A 24,329-nucleotide genomic window follows, 5' to 3' on the forward strand; every position below is an offset into this window, starting at 1 on the left:
GTGCATACTTTAGGGGGTGGTTCTAATGGTAGGGCGGGAGGCCGCGTTTCTACAGGTGAGCTCTGTCGTGGAAGTCTGTTAAATGACTCTCCCGGCGTGATGGATATTAGACTATGTATATACCTATGTAGATGAATTCTCTGACCGCCATCTCCGTATTTTTGGCGGTGCTCTTTGTGGATTTTGCCCTGCGAAAATCTTGCCTCCACACCCAAACCACCCTCGATGTTACTCCGAAGTGGAAAATATAAACACTAGGCGCCCGGGGGTACGCTATCTATCTGCTTACCACCAGATAGGAAATGTACACGTTCATGAGAGAGTAGATACCGGTGCACCGAGGGAAGACTTTCTTACCCATATCTAGGTAAGCGCGAGAGGGTGTAGACACATTCACCCTAAGGAGTCAGTAGAGTCAACGTTGATTTGATCGTGTTTCAACATTACCGAATACAAACCGTAAACGTAGACACTTGTCTCTAGGGGTACGCGTTCGATCATGTTCGGTGAATTTCGGTGTTGCTTGCTCATAGCCATGCATTTGTACATCCGAGCCTTCGGAATTGCGGGGGGGGGGGGGGGGCAGATAAGGGCGGAGTAATATACAGGCGAAAAGCTTCAAACCTCCGCTGGAAAATTCTACACAATCGGGATGGTCCATACGTGAAGATCTCCCGGGCTATCGCCGGAAAACTATTTTTCCGGGTGCCAAGGCCACGCACCCTAAGCGACGACAGTCTTTAACGACAGAGCCATAAAACCAGTGAAATATGCAAAATGGTCTTGGAATTAGGCTGTAAGAAGGTGGGCTAACTCGTCAGATGACTTGGATATAAATTATGTAGATTCCTGCCTCTACACTGCAATTCGTGGGACGGTGTTGGCCGGTCTGTTGTGATCGGTCTCTTTTCGACGACAATACATACGAATTTAGAAACTAATCAAAACTGTTCGACTAAAACCAACTAAAGCATGTATATTGATGATGATGTGAACTAGGAGAGAGAGTGAGAACACGAGCAAATAAAACTAGCTAGAGGTTGCCACCTAAACAAAATAGTGCTAGCGCTAGGACTATGTTTCCTCCTCAGGGCGCCTATCCAGCCTAACCCGCGCGTATCTGTATTTCTAATGCCTGACGAATAATCTGCCCGACACGGCCAGCGAGCTGTATGCTCTTGGCGTCAAGAACCACTTCCGCGACTGAGCGAAGGCCCCCGCGTTGTATGGAGCAGTTTTTCGGAAAGATGATATCAATATCGACTTCGTAACAATTGGATTCCAACCGGGGTAAGGAGGGCGTAATGGTAATGGCCTTTTGTGGTTTCGGGTCGGGGCGTTGGGTGTAAGTGTCTAGCTTAGGCCCATACTTCGGATTTTCCTAATTTCTGGATTTGGTGCAAGAAACCTTCTCGCGTGAGATGTGGTTAGCCATTGGGGGAGAGAGCTTTGTGCCCTCTTGATATTTATTAGAAGATAATGTAATCCCCGATGTTTATTTTCCTGAGGTGTATTTCCCGGAACCAAGAGCCGGGTAAAGCACATCTTTCCCGATATCGTCAACGGCTAGATTGCTCCAAGCAATAGAAAAGAGAGGTCAAGTGTTCTTCATACTAAGTTCCGATTTATTTTTAAATAACAATACATGTATACCAACCCACACCCCAAACATATTCTCCAAATAGTTCAATATGATATCCAACTACACCAATAACCCAACGAGCTTCCTCCTTCATTTTCATTCCGTTTAACATCGCTCTCCCAAGGGGGGTGCGACCACAGAAAGTGAATACCCTTCCTCTCAACATCAGATCGGGAGACATACTACGTTAACCCGGATTAGTACAAATTTCCGGGTTTATTGACGCAGGTTTCCACTGACCTACTGCCTCTAAGAAATTGGTCTCTAGTCTAAATTTCAAGGCCTCCAGTCTCTTTTAACTCTTCGGGGGGTCGGGGATAAGTTCTGTTGTTCCGCTTGCTCGCACTCCGTATCCACTGCTTGTTGTATAGGATTGGCTTCAGTACCAACATCCTGGACGCTAAGAGTATCTAGTGATGATCCCTCGGTCTCGGTCTCCGGCATGTCGTAGGCCCCATGCTCAATTAAAATCCTCACAATCTCGTGGTATTGTTTTGACGAGGCAGCTTTTAAAGCAGACCCATACTTTCCACCTTGTGTGTTTGCATTCGCTCCGTTTGCAAGTAGTATCTCTACACACTCCTTGTTCCCCTTTCTGGCGGCCGCTTGCAAGGCGGAACCATCCCGTCCACCAGTTGCGTTGACATCGGCTCCTTCGTCTAGTAAATATTTGACTAATTCTTTCGAGTACCTTGGTGTGGCTGCGGCGTGCAATGCAAAACCATGCTTCCCACCCTGTGTATTGATATCTGCTCCGTGTGTTAACAAAAGCTTTACTACTGTTAATACACCGCAATATGAGGCGGCTTGCAAAGCAGAACCATACTCTCCGCCCCCCGCGTTGACATCTGCTCCGTGCGCTAACAAAAGCTCTACCACTGCTAATTCACCGCCCAATGAGGCGGCTTGCAATGCAGAACGATACTCTCCGCCCCCCGCGTTGACATCTGCTCCGTGCGCTAACAAAAGCTCTACCACTGCTAATTCACCGCCCAATGAGGCGGCTTGCAATGCAGAACCACACCTCCCGCAGCCCGCGTTGACATCTGCTCCGTGCGCTAACAAAAGCTCCACCACTGCTAATTCACCGCGATATGAGGCGATTTCCAATGCGGAGCCTTGCCCTCCTCCATTCACGTTAACATTGGCGCCGAACTCCAATAAGATCTCCACGGTGCCTTTGTGGCCTTGCCGTGCTGCAGCATTCAAGGCGTAGCCATGACTACCACCAAAAGTATTCACATCGAAGCCTGCTTCTAACAGACACCTTACAACGGCTTCTCTCCTACCACTTGCTGCTGCATGTAGTGGATTCCCAAGGTCCCCTCCCTCAATGTGTAAATCGGCTCCGTTGCGTATGAGTGCTTGGCAGGCCTCCTCCCCCCCGGCGTAAAATAATGGTGTATAACCATCTTGGTCGAGCGCGTTCACATCACAATCCTTAGAGCAAAGGTATTCAATGACCTTGCCAGCATTTAGCTTTGCGGCAAGGTGCATGGTAGTCCGTATATACAGGGGGGAGTGGTTTGTTCTGGTAAGATGCTCGACTAGTAAAGGTAATTCGTAAACCAATGCCAGGTCTAACAATGAATTGACCTGACCACTAACTCGGTGAGAATAGTAGACCAAGAGACCTGTTGGATCCTTATGACAACGATAATCCTCTTGCACGTATAAGAATCCAGAATCAAAGAGAGAGAGTATCAGATCCCTCAGCTCTATGCTGATTGCTTTCAGTGCCCGAGCATGTAACATCCAACCTCTGATTGTATAGTGAATCGGCTGAGGGTATCCGTAGGTACCATAAAGTTTAATTCTGCAATGAAGCAGAAATACGATACACATAGTAGCAATCTCGCTATTTGCTCTCTGTGGCTCAACAATAAGGTCGAAACCAATCGTCGATTGATTATCAAAGCCCACTGAATGAGCAAGAAGGAATTCTTGCACCGAAAAATGCACAAATCGTGCCTTACGAGCAGAACCATCAGTTGTTACTTCAACCATAACGAGGTTGGCGCATACAGCTAGAACCTTTTCCTCATCAGGAATCATGCTCACTAGCTCCTTGTATGATCTAGTGGTACTTTCCATTGCAACAAACGACCTCAAGTCACAGACATCAAGTGGTTCAGTAGCATAGGCAATCCACATGAGTACTCTTCGTGCTAGACGCTGTTCGGCCTTAGGCTTACTCTGTATGAGAGTCAAGATCCTGCGATATGTTTCGTCCATGCCTTCTGGTAGATCGTTCAAAGCGGCTTGAATATGATGGTCCGATGTTTGGGCACATATACGGTGTAGTTGGAACTCGACCCACAAGAACCTGATATAATCAGCATTGTCAGTCGAGATGTAGCCCTTGGACTTTATAGGGTAACTCACATTCCACCGGCACGATCCACAAGTGCTGCGACTATCCTATCTTTTAAGGAAAGATCTTTTAGCCGCAATCTGCCATCAAGCAGACGCTGGACCAGCTGATCTTCCACATATGATCTGATATCCCCGTTTACCTTTCGGGCTTCAATCCGAACGATCGGGAAGCTGGAAAGGGCGCGTCGAATATCCTCTTCCATTCGACTAGTGATGAAAACCTTTATTACTCCGCGAGACTGTTCAGTCGAACCAGAGATATGGCGAAGGAAGTCATAGAAACAATCTCTCTGCTGGCTTGTACATTCATCAAGAGCGTCTATTACTAGGAGGGTCTGCCGAAATAGGTTGGAGATTACAACGAAGACATCCTGGAGTTCAGCCATAGACGGCTCGGTGGCATCATTGAAATGCTTGTCGTACAAGTCCACAAGTTCATACGGAAGAACCTTTATCTGACAGGAAAGCTGCTTGATAAGGGTACGGATATAGGTTTCTGGCTCGACGGCCTCTTTGTAATTGCAAAATAGAAAGCATAGTGCCATGTCAGATCCTGCCGGGCACATTTTTGAAAATGTATCTGTAACTAGGGAACTATATCGTGTCAGAAATTTGGAGCATACGGTGTCAGGATCCTTACGCTAAAATAGTTTTTCCCGCCCCCGCTATTGTACTTGGTCAGTCAGGAGAGAGCCCAAGGGGAATCCGATAACTTACGACCACCGTGGCACCATAGAATACTTGATTCTTGTGAGTGCTGCCAATTGAGAAAGAGCGGATCGTCTAGAAGCCATTGACCAGTACCTTTCATGTGTTTCATAAAATGTCTCCGTTGTGTTTTTTCGTACCCGATATTGGACAACCACTTCAAGACCTCCCGACGTTTTTTATCTATATTACCATCAGCCGCTTATTATAATTGAAAGAGGTAAAAGTCGACATTGTGATATTGGTATAAGGGAAGAGTTCTTGGGGTGTAATCTACTATTTAATTATTAATGGAGTAAAATTAAAGATATAACTTGCCCCTTTCTTCTCGTTGTTTCGTACATGAGGCCTCAAGGTTAGTAATCAAGGCCTCAACGCCAGCTGATCTGACAATCACCAAAGCATGATGGGCAAAGCGCTCCTCGATAGGCTGGAATTTATATTCAAACGATTCCCAATTGATCTTCATAAATAGCCATACGGAGCTAAGATCTAAAATATGTGGAAGTGTTGTGAGACAACGACGCATATATAATACTTTATAAATACGGGAGGGATACGCACATGAACCCTTCTCGTTCTTCTCTGTGAATACCTTCCGAACTGCCACTAGGAAATCCAACAAATCACAGTATGCATCTTTGAGGGTCTATTTCTGGTCACCAATCATGACCATCAAGATCAGTTCACGCGAGTAACTTACATTCTGGACATCAAATGAATTCTGGAAAATCGGAGAGCCGTACTTCTCCAAGTATCCCAAATGCCCTGCTATCCTATCCATCATGTGGGTTAATTTCTCAAAGAATTCAACATAACCTAATGCAAGCTACGTAACGAGTAAATTAGCGTGCCTATCGCTTCCACCTGACCCCCCATACCCTAGGCGATTGAGAAGTAATTTACCGTTAGGACACAGTTAAAACCACCCAAAACGAGGGATGATATATCCGGATGATGCTGAATGCAGATGGAAACCGATCTCACAAAACTCTTCATGCACAATAGCACCTTTTCAACCCGTGCCCCGAGGGACCTGGATATACTCCGCTTTGAATGCTCTTCATTCTTTCTTTGCAGGTCAAGTATTATATCCTTTGCTCCAAGAAAGGCATTTCGATCATCGTCCGAAAGATCGTTAGCGTATTGTTCGATTGCCGCCTTGAGGGCGGGGTTTATGCTAACACCGTGTGAGCGTCAGGACCATTCTTATTTGTATTTCCTATAGATGTTGGAGGGAAGTGGGATATAAGGTACCTATTCTTGACCGAAACGGCTTGACTTTGATTACCGCTGGTGACTACGCTCCCGGGGGATGGAGCACGGGAAATTGATATAACTGGTAATGCTCCAAGATCCCCAACCACAGTGGATTGTTGATTTGTAGGGATAAACTGCCCTGTGATTTGGGCTTGAGCCAAGCTCGAACTACCAAGGTTACTGCAGGTATTAACAATAGGTCTCCAATCACCTTTACTTTGCACGGAAACTCTAGGATGCGGCGGCCCGCGGAAGAGGGGAGCGAATATTCATTGGCTATTGCGAATACTACCAATAAGGGCGGGATGAATATAACTACCTGTTGCTCGAATTCGTGTGGTGCCCTGGGTTATTTGTAACCGTTTGGGTACTACCAAGCTGAGATGTGCTGGTCGAAGGAGATGTACCGTGAAAGAACCCGCCAGGATGTTGTCCTTGAGACTTGCTGCGTCTGCGGGGACTAAGAGCTCGGCCAAATTGCTTCAACCCGTCTACTAACGTATTCTTTTTTTTCGGCATGATTTGGATCTGATGGGAACGAAAAGGGTGCGCAAGGAATTGTGGCCAGGAATGCCGGGAATCCGTGCGGGGTTCTCCCATGTGTGGGTTACACACCAGTCATCGTCTGAAATAACCCTGACCCTGACGAGGTCTTGGCGTTCTTGGGACATGATATGCCTGTTCTCTCCTACGGTCGCATCTTGCTGTATGGACCCCAAAACAAACACTGAAGCTTTCTCCAGAAAGAGTAGCATGGGATGAGAAAGAAGAATATTGTGTACATAAGACAGTGGATAAGAATTCCCTGATTTATGACCTCCGTCACGCGAACCCTTCTCCTTTAATCGACTAACATCTAGCAGCGAGTGTTTAAACAGGTAAAAGTCTCTAAACACCTGTCCGAGCGTACGAACAATCGGGCAAGGTCACCGGTTCGAAACCGGCAGGGGCGGCGACCCAGGGGGTATTAATTGTGGTTTCCTTTCCTGGCTTGGCATGTAGATGCGTTTCTGCTCTGTGGAGAGGGTTTACCCAGCACCCTGTGCCGAAATGAGGCATACGGGGAAAAGTGCGGATGAGTGCGACTGCTGGCCTTAGATGTCGGTTGGGGTATGGTTGGGGACACCTTGAGCCGGAGTGCCAAAGTTGCCGAACTTCAAGGCTTAATGGCCAACCATCACAACACATTAAAATTAAAATAGCTCTGTAGTGATAGAAAAGGAGATAAACAACACTGTAACAGAGCCCAATTAATACTATCTGTTGTGATTGTTGAACTATTGAATTTCTAAGAGTTGGGTTTTTGGTGAGAGGCTGACCGAATGTCGCACTTGCATACCAATAATTACCCTATTAGGTGGACTTTAGTACATAATTACCCGATTGGGAACAGATCCCTTGTTGCTGGCCAATATCTTGGCATAGGGCTACTGTCTTGGCATCCTTGGAGCGATTTCGTGCCAAGTAATTACTTGATTAGGAAGGTAATCTTCACTGGGGGACCAATGTCGCACCCTTCCGTCTCTAGGTGTCCCAACCATATTCCACACCTGAGGCTAGCGCCTCTATAAGGTGAGACCCTGCAGTGATTGCTTAGACAAAACCTCCGGGTTGCATACGATTAATGAAGTAACAAACAACAACAGCACATGTTCCATAAGTGCATGAAGACAGTGAATACATCTAGCCATATACCCACCCCTTTCCTCGCTGAGAGCTCTTTTCTAGGGTCTCTGAACCTTCCGAGTTTTCTACTAGGAGCCAAGCCGGGGGTGCTGTGCATGGTTCGTCTGTTTTTCCCCATCCCCCCTTTTCTCTCTGGCGGAACGCGAAAATCAACAGCCTTCTCAATATTACTTCCTATTCAGAGTTATCACTGACCTACTCCTATCGCCACGCATCCTACAGAAACGAAACAATACCAATAAATCCGTCGTTGATAACTGCCTTCCCTAGTCAACCATTTGACAATTGGAGTCATCACGCCACAGTACCGAAGGCCCCGTCAGCTCCGCTGCTCATGCAAAAAGTTTATGACCTTCGGAGAAGACCTATTCGTTATCGCTACCACTGGTATTCTCCATCATTTCTGCTCTGATAGATATCACCCCCCACCCCTTGGAACCGCATATCCGCCGTTGATTTTGCGGGCGAAACTCCCAACACATGTGCCATAGATTCCGCACAGGGCAGCATGGAATGATATGACTACTTTATAAAGTGTATTGAGCCCTTCCCCTTCCCCTAGGCTGTCTTTGTAGCTGACAGGCATATCAACGGAAACTTTTGACCTCGACGCCACGACACCAAACACACACCCAGGAGGTACTACTGCACAATATCGTCTCTCTCCCCGCGGTATGCAACGCTGGCCACACGTTGCCCCAAACACAGTTCCAACAACATCAACAAGGGGCAAGAGACAAGTGCACAATTAAATTGAGTATCAAGTGATAGCCCATGACGCTCTCCCGGGCCGATTTAACATCAGTATCAAGCATTTTCCGCTCGGAACATGGACAGGGATAGTCAAGCCAGCCACCTTACAGCCATCACTCTGCGAGAGAAGTTCTATGTGGAATCTTCCCCATACCCCGCCACCCCACACCTCGCCCGGGGCGCGATCTTTTTTTTTATATCATATGAATTGATTCTAGGTACAATAACTGCATGCAGGCATAGCCTATGACATAAAAACCTATCCCCAATGCCAGTTCCCCTTGTTATAGTAGTTATGGTATACTACCAACCGCACTCCTCTTACAAGGTTGATGACTAAGAGAACCCCCGCCCAAGAAAAAAGTAGAAAGATTCCGGATAACACAAAAGAAAGACATATTGCCGGGCCAAAAAAAAGCTTAATGCGTTCTCAAATCCCCAACTGTGACGGAGGGGGGGTAAAAAGGTGTTCCCCTGAGAAAATTCAGGAGGGAGGAGGATGCTGGTGGTCTTTGGGGGGTGACCTTCGAGCTCGATATCCCAGAGGAAAGGTTCCCATGGAGGGAGTAGGAGGAGGAGCTTTTGACTTGCCTTGGCAAATGAAGCCAAAGCAAAGTCTGTAGTGAGGAGTGACCCTGCACTTCATGAACTCTTGGCGGAGTTGCGAAGGGGCTTGTCAAGGACAGGAGGGATGGCCCGGGGCGCGATCTTACCGCTGCCTTTATATCAAAGGATACCAAGGTAACCAAAAACCTATCGTTTAAGACCTGAGCACAGGTTCCAAGGATTTATCGAACTTGTGGAAAGGTAGGTCGAGTATGGTGGTTTTTCGGTTGGTGTTGAACTCTGAAGGTAGCCCAGCTATCTTATAGAGACCGGGACGGGACACGATCTAAGACGCTTAGCGGGGGGTTGTTTGCTATTCGACTCCACGACGTTACTGCCTTGGACGACATCTGTCAATGTCAATATCAACGAAAATGGCCAGGGAGAGCCGAGTGATATAGCATGATGCACTCCCGGTGCGAGCGTGAGACCAGGAGCGATGCGTTATATGGTACGGGGGACTTTTGTCTTGGGGTGGGGTGAAGGGTGAAGCTGTTTGCATGTGCATCACGATTTTGACACATACGGCATACGCAAGAAGGAGCCAAAGTAATGGTAACAGAAGAATGGCCATCGGCGGTGGTTGCAGCGGTACCCAGCCAAGCAGCCAAGCTTAATAAACATCTTTCTCTCGAATAGTTCTCACATGCGCTCATCTTCTATTGCCGCCTCTCGTTATAGTGATGGGGTCGGGAGCGAAAAATGGTATCGTTATATCGAGGTTATCACTATACAGAATGAGGGTGAGGTTTTTTTTTGGGTCGAAAAATAAGCTAAATTGACAGCGATTCGTAGGGTATGGATATGTGACTGTTTAAGTACATGTACAGCCTCGTTCGTATTGTAGTCTTGTTTCCAGGCTTTTTGTCACGTAAAATGCCTGATAATGCTGGCCCTCCCCCCTTTCTGGGTCGCTCGCCACACCCAGATTTACTCTTGTTATAAGGATACCCATACAAATCTTCTAGTGATATCCTTATATGAAAAAATCACTAAACCCCATACTAAAAAGTTGGGACCGGCGGGTGTCATCATTATAACCAGAATATCACTATATGCAGTATCACTATAACGAGAGGCGGCTGTATTCCAAAACTCACTTCCGCTCCGCCCCTAAGCACCACACGCAAAAACCACACACCCACACACACACACCCGGCTAACCCCTCAAATCCTTCCACTACTAACCCTCTCCAGCACCCGCAGTCTCTCCGCCTCCTTCCCCGCCCTCTCCGCCTCCTTGGCCACCTTCTCCCCCTCGGCTCTCAGCATTTCCGCCTCCGCCCTGATCCTGTCCGTCTCCGCCCGAATCCTCTCCGTCTCATCGTTGCCTACCCTACCCCCGCGTTGTGCGTTGTCAGCGCGTCTATGTGCGCGACTTCTGCAAGCTTGGCCGCGACATCGACTATGGCTTTGATCTGCGCGAGGATACATAGGTGCTCGTCGGGGGGTGGAGCGCGTATTGGGCGGGGGGCATGTGGTGGTTTAGCGCATGGATGGCGTGCGTGAGGAGGGCGGCGGTCTCAATGCTGTGCCCCGGGGGTCAGTCGTGAGAAGGTGTGAAGGGGGGGGGGGGTGGGGGATATACCCGAGTGTCATGTCTACTTGGGGGTAGGGTTGGGAGTGATGTGGCGGGTAGAGTTGTGGGGGAAGCTGTGGTGGGGGGAAGCCGTGAATGGGATATGACAGTGCTTACGGGTTGGAGGCGGGGTTTGGTAGTCGCTCGTGATTGGCGCTTCAGCCGCGGGGGATGGCTGACTAAGTGTGGCGGGACATGATGTGCCTTCATCAATCGCTAACATTAATTGTCACGTATAGATATTCAGTTACATCAAGCTCTGAATTTAACCATGTCCTCATTTATGAAACAACTGGTTTAAGCAATCCCCGAAAACAATAACCTCTCTGCGATCAACCCCCTCTAACTCTTCAGAACACTGTTTCGTTCGCTCCCTTGCCGCCTCACCTTCTTCAACGACCCAGCGGGTATAATGAACGCATCCGGAACTCCTTGTTCCACCCAGTGATAGCCGCGGCCATCAGCCCCCCGAGTTACTTTTATCCTTCACCCTCTCCCTCGTCGCCTCCGCCTTCACCTTCTCCGTCTTTGCCTTCTTCTCCTCCGTCCTCGCCTTCACTCGCTCCGTCTCCACCTTCATCCGGTCCTTCTCCGCCTTCGCTCGCTCCCTCTCCACCCTCTTCAACTTCGTCTTTGCCTCCATCCGCTCCTTCTCCGCCTTCTTCAATGCAATCTCCACCTTCAGCTTCTCCATCTCTGAATCATTCCGCATCTTCTCGCTCCTCACCATCATCGACGTCGCCTTCAGCTTCTCTGTCTCCTACACCGCCCCCTCCGCCTCGGCCTTCTTCCGCTCTGCCTCTGCCCTGCTCAACTCCGTCTCTACCACGGCCCTCTCTGCCTCCGCTTTCACCTTTACCGTCTCCGCCTTGAACCGTTCTGTCTCGCCCTTCACGCGCTCCGTATCGCCGTGGAGTTCCTGTAAGCGCGCAGCCTCCGCGAGCTTCGCCGCGGCTTGTACTGTGAGGGTGAGCTGCACTACTGCATACTTGAGCTCATCGGGGGAGAGTAGAGCGCGCTGGTCTGGCGAGGTGATGTGGTTTAGCGCATGGGTGGCAAGGGAGAGGAGACCGGCTGTTTTGGAGATGGGGACGGAGTTGGTTGTGATTTTGGGAGGTGGGGAGGTGAGGGGGTTGGTCGCAGTTGTTGGGGGTGCGCTGGGGAGGGAGTCGGTTGTGGTTGTGTTTGTAGGAGCTGGCGAGGGTTCGTCTGCGAGTGTCATGATTATATGGCTTTTCGACTTGCTCTGGATGTCGGGTGGTTTGTGCGGGGGGAAGCTTGAACTTCGAAGGTGGGAGGTCGCAAGAGTAGGTTCTGATGTGAGCTTCGCTGGCTGAGCGTGCTTAGCTAGTTAGAGGCCTAATCAGGAGTGGTTTCCGATTTATGATTGGCGCTTTAGTCAGAGAGCAGTTTTGGGGAGGATTACTAACCGGAGAAGATATCTTCATGCAGGTCTCTACGCTGATATTTTTCTCCAATCATAAACCCGTTTCTCATGATCAAACAGCCCGTTACTAGATTCCCCATACACAATACACCCCTCACCCCCCGCGAGAAAAGGTTCGAAACACACCCCACGTATCCCCCTCTAACTCTTCACGACACACTAACCAGCCTCTCATCCATTCAGTTGGAGATTCCTCCTCATCCTCTCCGTGCTCGCCTCGGGTTTCAGCTGTTCAATCTCCTGCCTTATCTGCGCCCATTTGAGATACGACCGTTCCCTCGCCGCCTCCACCTCCCTCCGCGCAATCTCCAACTCCAGGAGCTCCAGGTAATCCGCAGTCTCGGCGCCTACCCCCTCCGAGCTCTCGACCCCCTTACCGGCCTTCACCTCCTCACCCCTCGCCAGCTCCGTTTCCGCAGCCAACTTCATTTTCTCGCGCCTTGCTATCATCGCCTCCGCATTTAGCCGCTCCGTCTCGGCCACCGCCCTCTCAGCCTCCTTCCCCGCCCTCTTAGCCTCCGTCTCCTCCGTCTCGACCCCCATCCGCTCAACCTTCACCCGCTCCATCTCCGCCAAGACCTGCTCCGTCATCGCCTTCCGACTCTCCGTCTCCGCATCAATCCGCAACTTGTCACTCCGCGCCATCATAGCCTCCGCCTTCAGCCTCTCCGTCTCGGCCACCGCCCTCTCCGTCTCCCGCCCTACTTTCCTCGCCTCGGCGTGTAGCCTCGCCGTCTCTGCGACCGATTTCTCAGCCTCCTTCCCAACCTTTTCCGCTTCCGCCTTGATCTGCTCCGTCGCCGCGTTGATGCGCTGCGTCTCACCCACCTTCTCCCCCTCCGTCTCGCCCCCCACCGCTCTCACCCCCGTTCCGCCCGCGTGGATTGCTTCAAAGTGCGCGACCTCCGCGAGCTTCGCCGCAGCGTGTATAGTCGCTGCGAGCTGTGTGAAGGCGGACTTGCGCTCCTCGGCGGAATGGAGGGGGTACTGGCCGGACATGAGCTGCGTTAGCGCGCGGTTGGCGAGCGTGAGGAGGTCGGCGGTCTTGCAGCTGATGGAGAGTTAGTTTTGTGGGAGAGGGGTTGGGGGGGTGCGTACGCGAGTGTCATGATTGTGTGTGTTTTCGACGTGTAGGTGTTGGGTGGTTTGTGCGGTGGCGGGGGGGGTTGAGGTTGTGAGTGGAGGTTGCGAGTCTCTGGGTTGTGGTTGGCGCTTCAGCCGCAGAGAGGTGGGGGTTGGATGACTAAGCGGACGAGATGTAACTGCATGTCTCTGCGCCGATATCCCGGTCCGTGTTAGGCTTCAAAAGAAGCAAATATCAGCTGTTACAAGTAGGTTGGCCGTTCTCAACCCATTTGGAGGTAGGAGGAGTGGTTCATACCAAAATGACATCTGGCCAAACGGGTAATGGAGGGGAATGTCTGTGTTTAAAGTCGGGTCAGGATTGCTGGGATATATAAGTATTGGGCACTAATTTTGTATGATGGGATAGTACACTGATGTGCTCACGCGCTGGCTAGTAAACGGTGCTTTGCTGGGCTGAATATAGGGCATGGGCGTCGGTGGGCCAGCCCGGGGTGGAGATGGAGAATAGCGCCAACCGGTCTGGCCGTGCCCATGATATCGAGATCACGGCCTGGCCAGCTGGCCTAAGCTAAATATCCCTGCCCAGTCCCGACGCCCCCATGAATAGTGGTGTTCATGGGTAAGAACTGGGTGTTCGTCCATGGGAAAAGGTTCACATCTGCATGACCTATCATGGTCGTTGGCTGGAAGTGGGTAATATCGGTAAGCTACAGCTTTCACATGACTCTTATGGTGAACGCTGTATAGGGGCCTTCTAGTCCTCCCGCGAACACCTTGCAGCAAGGCTTTCAATGGTAGAAACCGGTTACTATGCTAACTATTTATCTTGCCAGTCCCAACCGGTTGAACCGCTTAAAACCGTGGTTCATGTCTTGGCATACTCACCGTGATAATAGTCCTAAAAATAGGCGCTAACACCCTCGGACAACATGTTCGAGCTTTGGAACTTACCTGCTCGAGCACAGGAACTGGGGTGTTCGAACTTACGAACATGTGATCGATAAACCGTTTAAACCATCTGTATAACCGGTTGTGCATACCAATAAACCGTTCAGGCCATTTATTCAGGGCCAGAACAACTAAACCAACTGTTAAGTTAAATGGTTCAGTTGAACCTGTTTGAACCATATAACCGGTAAACCACTGGAAACATTGTCTTGGAGTACCGGCTAGATATTAACCTCCGCTCGGCCCGGCCTATTAAAAAATACCCTGGGCCGGCCGCCTGTGTGCTAAAGGCACGGCCCATTGACGCAGCTGATCAAGTGTTCTGGCACATAGAAAAGACGGCCCTATAGACAGAACGCTCCACCAGTGGGGCGTCAATGAACCAAAATGTGGCTGTTCCACCTATGGGTAGGCCGTGGTTAGAACTTGCATCGAATGGGTTGATGGAAACTACGTTTTGATCCTGGGTACAATGTGACCTGGGTAGGTAGCTGGATTGCCACAACCGCAGTACAGTACCTCAATTAACCAATCCGAGTATTATGGGATTGCCAATATCTTTGCGGGAAATTAAAGTGAACGGAAAGCGATATGATGATATGGGTTGGTCATCGATTACCGATGTTCTAGGAGCAACAAGATATTTCTTTGTAATAGGCGCAGATATTGTGAAGGGTCGGCATCGCAGAAACAGTTCAGGACTGATTATGATTATCTTTTCTTACTTGGCTTGCTCTTGTTGAGAAGAAACGCAGCGTTCGTTTATCGACCAGAATGCATGCAGGTCCAGGTTGGATGTAAATGATGGCTTTGCATCCCTGGTAGAGGAATTTTATTTGCCCTGTTGAAGAATATTCCTGCTACGGGAAGCTTACTGGGAGTATGGGATAAAACCATGGTTTAGATACCCCACCTACAGAACGTCCGCTCTGTGGACTGTCCCACTCAGGAACGCCCTGTCAATGGGATGCGTTCCGCGTACGAGCCAGAACACCAAAAGCGTGCACCAGGCAGGATACCTAATCAATGCATGTCAGGTGAACGCCGGAATTTGATAATGGGACAGACCATAATTCCTGCCATTCTGCTTTAGCTTTCACCGGACTCGGGTTAGGGTCACATGCATGCTGGAGTTGTTTTCATCACGCTTTTTACATCACGTTATTTATCTGTCAAAATGCGGTTGAATCCCTCGAAACGATTAAAACAATAACCTGCCACGAGGAAATGTTCAAAACACAGCCCACCGAACCCCCTCTAGCGCTTCAAGCCACCCTATGCAACGCTCTTTGCTGCCTTCAGTTGGTGTACTCTCGATCCCTCCTGGGACGCTCGGAACTTCAGCTGGATAATCTCCTGCACTAGATGCACCCACTTATAATAATTGTGTTCCCGCTGCTCCTCCAACTCTTTCCAGTCGATCTCCGCCTCTAGCTCCTCTAGGTAGTTCCCCGGCTTTAGCCCGTCCCCCTCCGGCACCTGCCCCGAGCTCTCAAGCTCCTCACGCACCGTCTCCTCCGCGCTCGCCCGTTGGGTGTCCGCCTTCACCCTTTCCATCTCAGCATCAGTTTTTGTTATCTCACTACTCACCACCACCGCCCCTGTCTCGAGCAGCTCCCTCTTGGCCACCAACCCCTCATCCGTACCAGCCGCCTCCGCCTCCGCCCCCACCTCCACCTCCCGCCTCCTCTGCACCTGCTCCATCTTCATCCGCTCCGTTTCTGCCTTTAGCCGCTCCGTCTGCGAATCGATCTTCATCTTCTCGCTCCTCACCATCATCGCCTCCGCCTTGAGCCGCTCAGTCTCCACCACTGCTCTCTCCGCTTCCTTCTCCACCTTCACCGCCTCAGCGTGCAGCCTCCCCATCTCCGCTACTGATCTCTCCGTTTCTGCCTTGATCCGCTCCGTCTCATGGCCTTCCCTCTCAGCCTGCCTCCCGGCCTCCTGCCCCTCCGTATCAAGCCTAGCCCTCCCAGTATCGCTGCCTAGCATCTCCGCGTGTGCAAGCTCGGCGAGCTTCGCTGCCGCGTGCACAGTCACTGCGAGCTGCTGCAGTGCGGACTTGAGCTGGTCGGCGGACAGTAAGGCGTGCTGGCTGGGCGAGGTTACGTGGTTTAGGGCGTGGGTAGCGAGTGTGAGAAGGTCAGCGGTCTTGCAGCTGGGAGCGAGGGTTAGTTGTGGGAGGGGTAAGAAGGGGGAGCGGGGAGGCGGGAGGGGGGCGTACGCGAGAGTCATGGTTTTGGACAAGCTACTAGTGAGTCGGGGGTTTGGGGGCTTGGAGGTTGAAGGTGTAGATTGTCATGTGAGCTTACCTACCTAGTATATATGTTGCTGTTGGATATGCTTGGCTGGAGGCCTAATTGGATGAGGTTTCAACAGGTATTGGCGCTTCATCTGCACAGGTGATCGCTGACTAAGTGCATACGCTAGTCCAACCGGTGAATCAGAATCTCAGTGTTGTAACGGTCAGGTCCGGATGATAGATATCTATAGATGCCTTGGCAGTGCCTCCGGATTGGACGTACTATATGGTCGTGGTCCGCCCATTCCATGCTTTTGCTGGGGCAATGGATAAGGCGCCGCACTATAGGTATCTATGGGTCATGAACGATCACTCGGTTTTGGTGACTATATTCAAGTATTTCTTTTTTTGTTAATTCCTATCGTCTTTCATTGGTCTAATCCTGATAAGGCTCTTGACCATTCTTCCTTCTTGTAGTATGGTCTTATTCACTGTAGGACTGCCCGATGTTCTCCCATGACTGCTCGAGAATCTTCTAACGTAAATATAGAAACGGTTCACCAGATGGAGACATGAGAGGAGAGGACAAGATGAAAACGCGAAAGAAGAAAGGGCAGAACTGGAATACGGGTGGGGACGTTGAGAGACGCCGGAGACGAGGAATAGTTCAGTTCGATGTATTTTCATATATTTCCGATGTAAGCCAAACGTGAGAGGAGGCGGAAGAGAGCGGGTAGTTCAGGGGCTATTGCCATAACTGTAAGGTTGCATGCAAGTAATGAATTAAAAAAAACAAAAAAAGAATCTTCTAACATGTGCGAGCGTTTACTGCAGCACAATATCCCCAGATTCTCACCTTATCCGAGTTTCTTACCCAACCAGTGCTAAGGAATTCACCTTAAAAGTTACCTTCACCAATAAATCAGCATCGCACCATCGTGCTGGAGATATCAAATTATTTTGCAACATCTTTCACCCCTAAAGTCCTATGATCTTGCCAGATGGCCTAGCTAACTAGGAAGTCACAATAACCGTCGTCAGCCTAGTCTAACCAATGTTATGCTTGAGCAGACTGGTTTGCTGGGTGAGGTTATAAAAATATGAAAGCACACAGCTTGCGGAAAAGGATGGCACCAGGAGCAAAAATAAGAGGACACATGCAAAGCACTAAATACACTTCTCATTTCATTTTGTAGTTAAATTAACTCACCCCATTCCTCTTGAAAGTTCCATTAGCGTTGTAGTTGGGGTCATGTGCCGGCGTGGTTTTCATAAGTTTGATTACCTGCCTATACTCATTTGCCAAAAACCTGATTACTTCCGGCGGGAAACGTTCCAAACAGGGGACTGCCACCCCCCTGGCCTCCCCCTAAAACCCGCGACGTACTGTATCCCATCCTCCTCAGCGCTTCGCCGTACGTTTCGAATGGGTCCACCTGGGTCTCCTGCGCACCCCCCTCAACCTGCTTCTCGACCCTCCCTGGCCCCAGGTTTACCCGCACCCTTCTCCGCCGCTCCGTTGGCGCCTTAATACTTGGCTCCTCTATTTCCCGCACTGCATGCGTCGAGCTCTCAACTTCCTTAGCCACCATCTCCCCCTCCCTCCTCGACCACTCTATCTCTACCTTTGCCCTCTCCGTGTCTGCATCGGTCCTCATCTTGTCACTCCGCACCAGCATCGCCTCCGCCTTCAGCCGCTCTGTCTCCGCTGCCGCCCTCTCAGTCTCCTTACCAGCCTTCTCAGCGTCGGCCTTTGCCCTCTCCGTCTCCTTCGCCACCTTGTCCGCCTCGGCACGTAGCCTCCCCGTTTCAGCCACAGACCTTTCGACCTCCTTGCTAATCTTTTCTGTCTCCACCTTGATCCTCTCTGTCTCCTCCACCACCGTCTGGGCTTTCCTCCCCACCTCATCACGGCCTAGCACCTGCACGTGCACGACCTCCACAAGCCGCGACGCGGCATGTACCGTTACTGCGAGCAGTGTCAGGGCGGACCGGCGCTCATCGGCGGAATGTAGGGTGTGCTGGCCGGACATGACTTGCTTTAGCGCATGGGTGGCGCGGGAGAGAAGGTCGGCGGTCCTGCAGCTGGGGGGGTGGGGGGTTAGCGGGGCCTCTAGTTGTGGTGGGAGTGGGGGAGATGGAAGGGGGTTCCTACGCGAGAGTCATTTTTGGTGTTTTGATGGAGCTGTGTGGTGGAGGGGCGTGAAGCTTCGAGCTTGCCGCTTCAGCCGCAGAGGTCGTTGGTGGAGTTGATGACTAAGCGTGTGTGTGTGCTATGCACATCCCTGCATGATGTATGCGGGGGTGCTGGAAAGTGATGCAACGACCTCACGACCTCACGACCCAACTTCACGATGCAACAATGTTTAACCTCAATGAAGTAGCAATTAACAAATAGTACATTGAATTAAATTAATACTTTGTAGTTCCTCCTTGTGCCTCTATCACAACCCATAATCTTCTAGGCATACACTCAATCAGCGACCTCATTCTTTCTTTTCCGATATCATCCCAAGCTTCCTGCAGGACCTCTTTGAGGCGAGAGAGAGTAGTAACCCGACCATATATTCTCCCCACATACTCATTCATATCATTCCAAAAATTCTCAATTAAATTGAGATCAGGGGATTGGGGAGGCCAATCAATGCTATCTAAATTGTTCTTTTCCTGGCACCTAGATAGAAATTAGTTATTAGAACTCAAAATACTCAAAGTAATATTTACCTGCTGGCATATTTCTTATGACCAGGCGCATTGTCTTCAACTACAGCTGTCCAACCGTCCCTTTCACACATCTCGTGCCAGAATGGAATAAGAATAGGATCTAGTATCGAGAGAGTATAGGAGCTAGAATTGACAGAGGTATTGGTTGGAACAAAATGGAGTTCTGATTTCTCTTCTCCGCAAAATGCACCCCATACCATAACACTCTGACGACCAGATCTCCAGGTTTGATTCAGACAATCTGCGTTATAGGTTTCCTCCTCTCCATCCTTTCGTGTTACAGGTGGTTGTTGGCCAAATCCTGCTGTTGAGAAACTCGATTCATCTGTCCATATAAGGCGAGACCATTCTTCATTTGTCCAGTGTAGATGCTCTCTAGCCCATTTAAGCCGTTTTGAAGGTGATTCTGCTCGCAACCCAATCTTTTTTCGACGTCGTCTCTTATGAAATCCAAGTCGATGAGCTTTTTGTCGCAAGGTTCTGACCGAACATTTCATAGCCATTTCGTTTCGCACCATTTCCCAGGGTAATCGTCGAGTTCGCTTATCCTGGGTAATGAATTGGTCTAGCTCATTCCGCTTGTCCTTGTCAAAAAATGTTGGCCGACCGGTACGTTTTCGATTACTCGTTGTTCCGTCTTCTTTCATTCTGTTGTAAATACGTCGGCAGGTGGATTTGTTGATGTCAAGTTTGAGTTCATCGACTATCTTCTGAAAACTGAATCCAGCGATCTCATGGAGTACTGCGAGACGGATCCTGTTCTTGAAATAGGGCGCTCGGCACGTTTCATAGTTCTGGAAGATTCTCATTATTTCATTATAGTATTTGTCATCGGCGTATGACTCACTTTCCTATTAGTCATTCTATTACTCACACGTCCATGAGTCATTGTATTTCTTTTGTACTACCTTTCATTAGTATAAATACGGGGCATTCCCCCTTAGCTAGAACAAATAACACGATCAATTACTTCACTTCTCCTACACACTTTCTCTAGGTTATGAGCCCGGAGACCACTCACGCTTATACACTCTTCACCATTTTTACCACAAAGTACACTTTCTCGTTTCACTTTCAATCATGTCTGAGAGGAGCATCAAAATTCCCGCACTCCCATGCAAGCTGGATGGTCAAGGCCATTACACTGTGTGGAGGGACCTTGCTACCCGCATGTTGAAAGTTCACGATCTGTGGAACTTGGTCAATGGTTCGAGCAAGCGTCCCGTGTTGACAACCACCACCACTACTGTACCTACCACGGCACCACAAGCATCGGGAAGCACTGCTGAGGCTGAAGAAGACGAAGAAGAAACTTCCGACAATGCCGAAGAAATCAGCGACTGGGATAAAAAGGATAACCTTGCGGTTGTATTCCTCCAATCTAACATCGAATTCGAAGTTATTCTCACACTGACACCGGCCGACACCGCTCATCACCTCTGGACTCAACTCGAAGACAGATTCGATCGGAAAACCGTCGCTTCCCTCCACTCGCTCCTCGCTAATGTCGTCACACTACAGTACACACCCGACAAGGGTATCAAGGAACATCTAACCCAGTTTAACACTCTTTGGTCCTCCCTCCTCACTAGAACTAGTAACTCTACGGACAAGACCAAAGACCCACTCGGTTACCACCTTCATCAACTCGCATCTGTCTCAGAAGCGAAGGCATCCTTCCTACTCCTCTCACTCCGGCACGAATCCCTCGAATCAGTCGTTGACAACCTGCAAACCAAGCCCAACGTCACCTTCGATGACGTCTATGAAAAGCTGTTGGATCTGGACTCACGGCGCAACAACGATGGACAGGCGGCTGGAGAAGCCTACACAATCAGGCGAGGAAACCAAGGACACGGAAACAACAACAGAGTCAGGAGGCCACGTAACAACGAAACAGGAAATCGGGACGTCACATGCACCTGGTGCACCAAGAATGGAGAATATGCAAAAGGCCACACGCACAAAAACTGCCGGAAACTCAAAGCTTTCAGAGACAAGGAGAAGTCCGCTGCATCTGGCAATCTTAATGTCGCATCTGGTACTGCATTTCACACGAAACTCGACCTCTCTTGGATCCCCGATCTTTCTGGCCTTCCCGCACTCGAAGAAACCGACGTATTTACAATGCCGGTTGACTTCGACCTCACCAACTTCTCAGATGACACCTCGGATATTACCATGGAAGACTACTTTGGCTTCATTGCAGGACCTTCCACCACCGACAACAAGGCATGGATTTTCGACCCTGGTGCAACCAACCACATGACCGGAACGCTGGTTACCGACCCGACTCCCCACACTGGAACAGTCACTGTTGGAGGAGGTCGCAAACTCCAGATAACCGGAATTGGCAACGTCACCATCAACGGATCACATGGCCTGATCACTCTGCAGAACGTATTCTTAATCCCCGAATTAGGCAACACCAACCTGATGTCTTGGTCTTGCATCGCTAAAAAGGGATTCACCACGACTGGGACGGAGGACGGCTTTACCATCTACAAACCGAATAGCAAGGAAATCATCGGGATCGCTAACGCAAATAGTACTGGTCTCTACATTTTTGAAACCAAGGAACCCTGCGCACACCTCTCTGCCGCCACCAGCTTCTATGACTGGCACCAACGGCTCGGACATCTCCCCGCTTCCTCGCTCTCACGACTTCGCAACATGGTCGCCGACCCCAAGTCTCTCCCCACATCTGGTCACATGGAAACATGCAACACATGTGAACTCGCTAAATCAACCAAGTCTCACCTCGCTCCCCTCACCGAACCACAATCCAAACAACCACTGGAACTAATACACTCAGATCTGAGCGGCAAGTTCTCGACTCCTTCTCTGGGCGGTTTCAGTTACTATATCACTTTCATCGACGATTACTCCAGGTACGCTCACCTCTACTTCCTTAAAAAGAAGTCAGATGCAGCAGCTGCCACGGAACGATACATCGCCTACATGGAAAACCAATTGGATAAAACGGTTAAACGGTTTCGAAGCGACAATGGTGGCGAGTACATCTCCAAAGACCTTCAACAATTTTTTGCCTCCAAAGGCATAAAGCATGAATTCACTGTACCTTACTCTCACGAGTCAAATGGAACAGCAGAACGCTTTAACAGGACTATAGCAACAATGGCACGATCCGCCTTGCTCGACCACAACCTCCCAAAAAATCTATGGGCAGAAGCGATCAACACCATGGTACACGTTAAGAACCGCCTCCCGCACAAATCACTCCCGAATATGACACCATACGAAGCACTTACCGGCAAGAAACCCTTCATTGGGCACCTCCGATCCTTCGGTGAAACCATGTTCATACACATACCTGTCGAAGCACGACCAGCTGGAACAAAACTGGATGCAAGGGCTATCACGGGACAATTCTGCGGATACGGTGACTCTGAAAAGATCTGTCGCGTCTACATACCATCACAAAGGAAAGTAGTTCTCTCTCGTCATTTTAGGTTTAAAGGTACATCCGTAGGGGAAGAAATCGAAGTCAAAACAAAAACCGATACACCCCCTAAACCAAAACAAATCGAGATCAAACAAGAACCACCCTCACGTCCGTCAACACCAAAACAACATAGAACATACGACGACGACCCAAGTGACGACGACATGATCAACCAACAGATAATGCGCGAAACCATGGAACATTACTCCGACACTGATTCGGAAGACCACGCAAGTATAGTGGGGGCCGGCTATACGAGGCCCGCCACTGAACGTACCCCGCATGATGATAATGAAACAGATACTGATCAACCGAGACGTAACCCAGCACGGGAACGAAAAGCTCCGGTCAGATACGGACACAACATTCAACATGACAATACCCTAACAGAACCAACAAACTACCACCAAGCGATAAACAGTCCCGACTCCGAAAAATGGCAGAATGCTATGAAAGTTGAACTCGACTCACTCGCAAGGAATAACACATGGAATCTGGTCAACACACCGGATCACTGCAAATTGGTCGACTGCAAATGGGTATACAAAATCAAACTCGGGCCCGATGGCAACCCCATACGGTACAAAGCCCGACTAGTCGCAAAAGGTTTCTCACAGGTCCCTGGTCAAGATTTCGATCAAACCTATGCCCCCGTCACCCGATACGAATCCATCAGACTACTCCTCGCTCGCTGCCTTCAAACCGGTGGCCAATGCGATCAGATGGACGTCACTAGCGCATTCCTATACGGCGAACTCAAGGAAGAAATCTACATGAAATCTCCTCCAGGACACCCTACTCCCGGCAAAGCATGCAAACTAATCAAATGCATCTACGGACTCAAACAATCCTCAAGGGAATGGTATGCCCGCCTCTCAAAAGCGCTAATCAAAATAGGATTCAGAAAAGCAGACTTCGACCCTTGTGTCTTCATACACAAAACAGGGGAAGTTGTCATTGCAATCTATGTAGACGATATCCTCCTCTTCTACTGGTCTACTGAACGCAAAAACCGCGTCAGTCTCCTCCTCCACTCTGAATTCGAAATGACGGAAACTGGCACAGCCAACTGGGCACTCGGAATCCACCTGATCCACACTAAGACTGGCATCATCCTATCGCAGGAAGCCTATCTCAAGCGTGTACTTATCAAATACGGCTTCGACGAATCCAGACCTGTGGCAACATCTATCGACAACAACGTCCACCTCCAAAAAGGAACGGAAGCTGAGAAAATCGACGATCCAACAACTTATCAGTCGATAATTGGTTCACTCATGTACGCAGTCATCGGCACCAGACCCGACCTCGCCTACACCGTCACCATGCTCTCGCAATTTTCCTCCTGCCCCACCAAGGCTCATCTAGCTGCAGTCCATCGCGTCCTCCGTTATCTCAAGGGCACCCTCGATTGGTCACTCTATTACGCCAAAACGCGACCAACTGCACTTATTGGCTACAGCGACGCAAGCTATGCCTCCGACATCGATGATCGCCGCTCATTCACCGGCCACTGCTTCATGCTAGGGGAAGCTCTCATCTCCTGGCGCTCTTATAAGCAACGATCTGTCGCCACTTCTACAACTGAAGCGGAATACATGGCCCTCTCGGACACCAGTCGACAACTGATCTGGTTAAAGAATGCTATCCACGAGCTGGAACGAAAACCGAATCTCTCTTTTATTCTTCGAGGCGACAACAACGGCTCTCTCTCTTTGGTTAAAAATCCTGTCTTTCATAAAAGGTCTAAACACATTGACGTACATTTTCATTTTGTTCGGGAACGGTTTGAGGATGAATTATTTG

The 24,329-nt window shown here is 49.7% G+C and overlaps 6 protein-coding genes across 6 annotated transcripts; all 6 read right to left on the reverse strand.

Annotated features, from left to right (window-relative positions):
- Positions 1 to 1,807: 1,807 nt before the first annotated feature.
- Positions 1,808 to 6,505, reverse strand: LAJ45_10280 (uncharacterized protein; the record flags this gene model as incomplete). The annotated part of the gene is made up of 13 exons (XM_046119807.1): positions 1,808 to 1,824; positions 1,883 to 1,911; positions 1,989 to 3,613; positions 3,668 to 3,968; positions 4,028 to 4,612; positions 4,659 to 4,683; positions 4,736 to 4,909; positions 5,045 to 5,218; positions 5,291 to 5,375; positions 5,430 to 5,555; positions 5,633 to 5,906; positions 5,984 to 6,154; positions 6,306 to 6,505. The coding sequence occupies 13 exons, from the start codon at positions 6,503 to 6,505 to the stop codon at positions 1,808 to 1,810; spliced, it is 3,786 nt and encodes a 1,261-aa protein (XP_045966944.1).
- A 3,693-nt stretch (positions 6,506 to 10,198) lies between these two features.
- On the reverse strand, positions 10,199 to 11,304 carry LAJ45_10281 (uncharacterized protein; the record flags this gene model as incomplete). The annotated part of the gene is made up of 3 exons (XM_046119808.1): positions 10,199 to 10,362; positions 10,728 to 10,826; positions 11,088 to 11,304. 3 exons carry the CDS (start codon positions 11,302 to 11,304, stop codon positions 10,199 to 10,201), a joined length of 480 nt encoding a protein of 159 aa, XP_045966945.1.
- Positions 11,305 to 11,370: 66 nt separating this feature from the next.
- On the reverse strand, positions 11,371 to 12,107 carry LAJ45_10282 (uncharacterized protein; the record flags this gene model as incomplete). The annotated part of the gene is made up of 2 exons (XM_046119809.1): positions 11,371 to 11,943; positions 12,041 to 12,058. 2 exons carry the CDS (start codon positions 12,056 to 12,058, stop codon positions 11,371 to 11,373), a joined length of 591 nt encoding a protein of 196 aa, XP_045966946.1.
- A 121-nt stretch (positions 12,108 to 12,228) lies between these two features.
- LAJ45_10283 (uncharacterized protein) lies at positions 12,229 to 13,056 on the reverse strand (the record flags this gene model as incomplete). The annotated part of the gene is made up of 1 exon (XM_046119810.1): positions 12,229 to 13,056. One exon carries the CDS (start codon positions 13,054 to 13,056, stop codon positions 12,229 to 12,231), a length of 828 nt encoding a protein of 275 aa, XP_045966947.1.
- Positions 13,057 to 15,366: 2,310 nt separating this feature from the next.
- LAJ45_10284 (uncharacterized protein) lies at positions 15,367 to 16,083 on the reverse strand (the record flags this gene model as incomplete). The annotated part of the gene is made up of 1 exon (XM_046119811.1): positions 15,367 to 16,083. One exon carries the CDS (start codon positions 16,081 to 16,083, stop codon positions 15,367 to 15,369), a length of 717 nt encoding a protein of 238 aa, XP_045966948.1.
- Positions 16,084 to 17,311: 1,228 nt separating this feature from the next.
- LAJ45_10285 (uncharacterized protein) lies at positions 17,312 to 18,499 on the reverse strand (the record flags this gene model as incomplete). The annotated part of the gene is made up of 4 exons (XM_046119812.1): positions 17,312 to 17,347; positions 17,544 to 17,650; positions 17,721 to 18,418; positions 18,489 to 18,499. 4 exons carry the CDS (start codon positions 18,497 to 18,499, stop codon positions 17,312 to 17,314), a joined length of 852 nt encoding a protein of 283 aa, XP_045966949.1.
- Positions 18,500 to 24,329: the final 5,830 nt, after the last annotated feature.

The sequence above is a fragment of the Morchella importuna genome (genome assembly GCF_003444635.1).
Source record: "Morchella importuna strain M04M26 chromosome Unknown Morimp01GS044, whole genome shotgun sequence".
NCBI lineage: Eukaryota > Fungi > Ascomycota > Pezizomycetes > Pezizales > Morchellaceae > Morchella > Morchella importuna.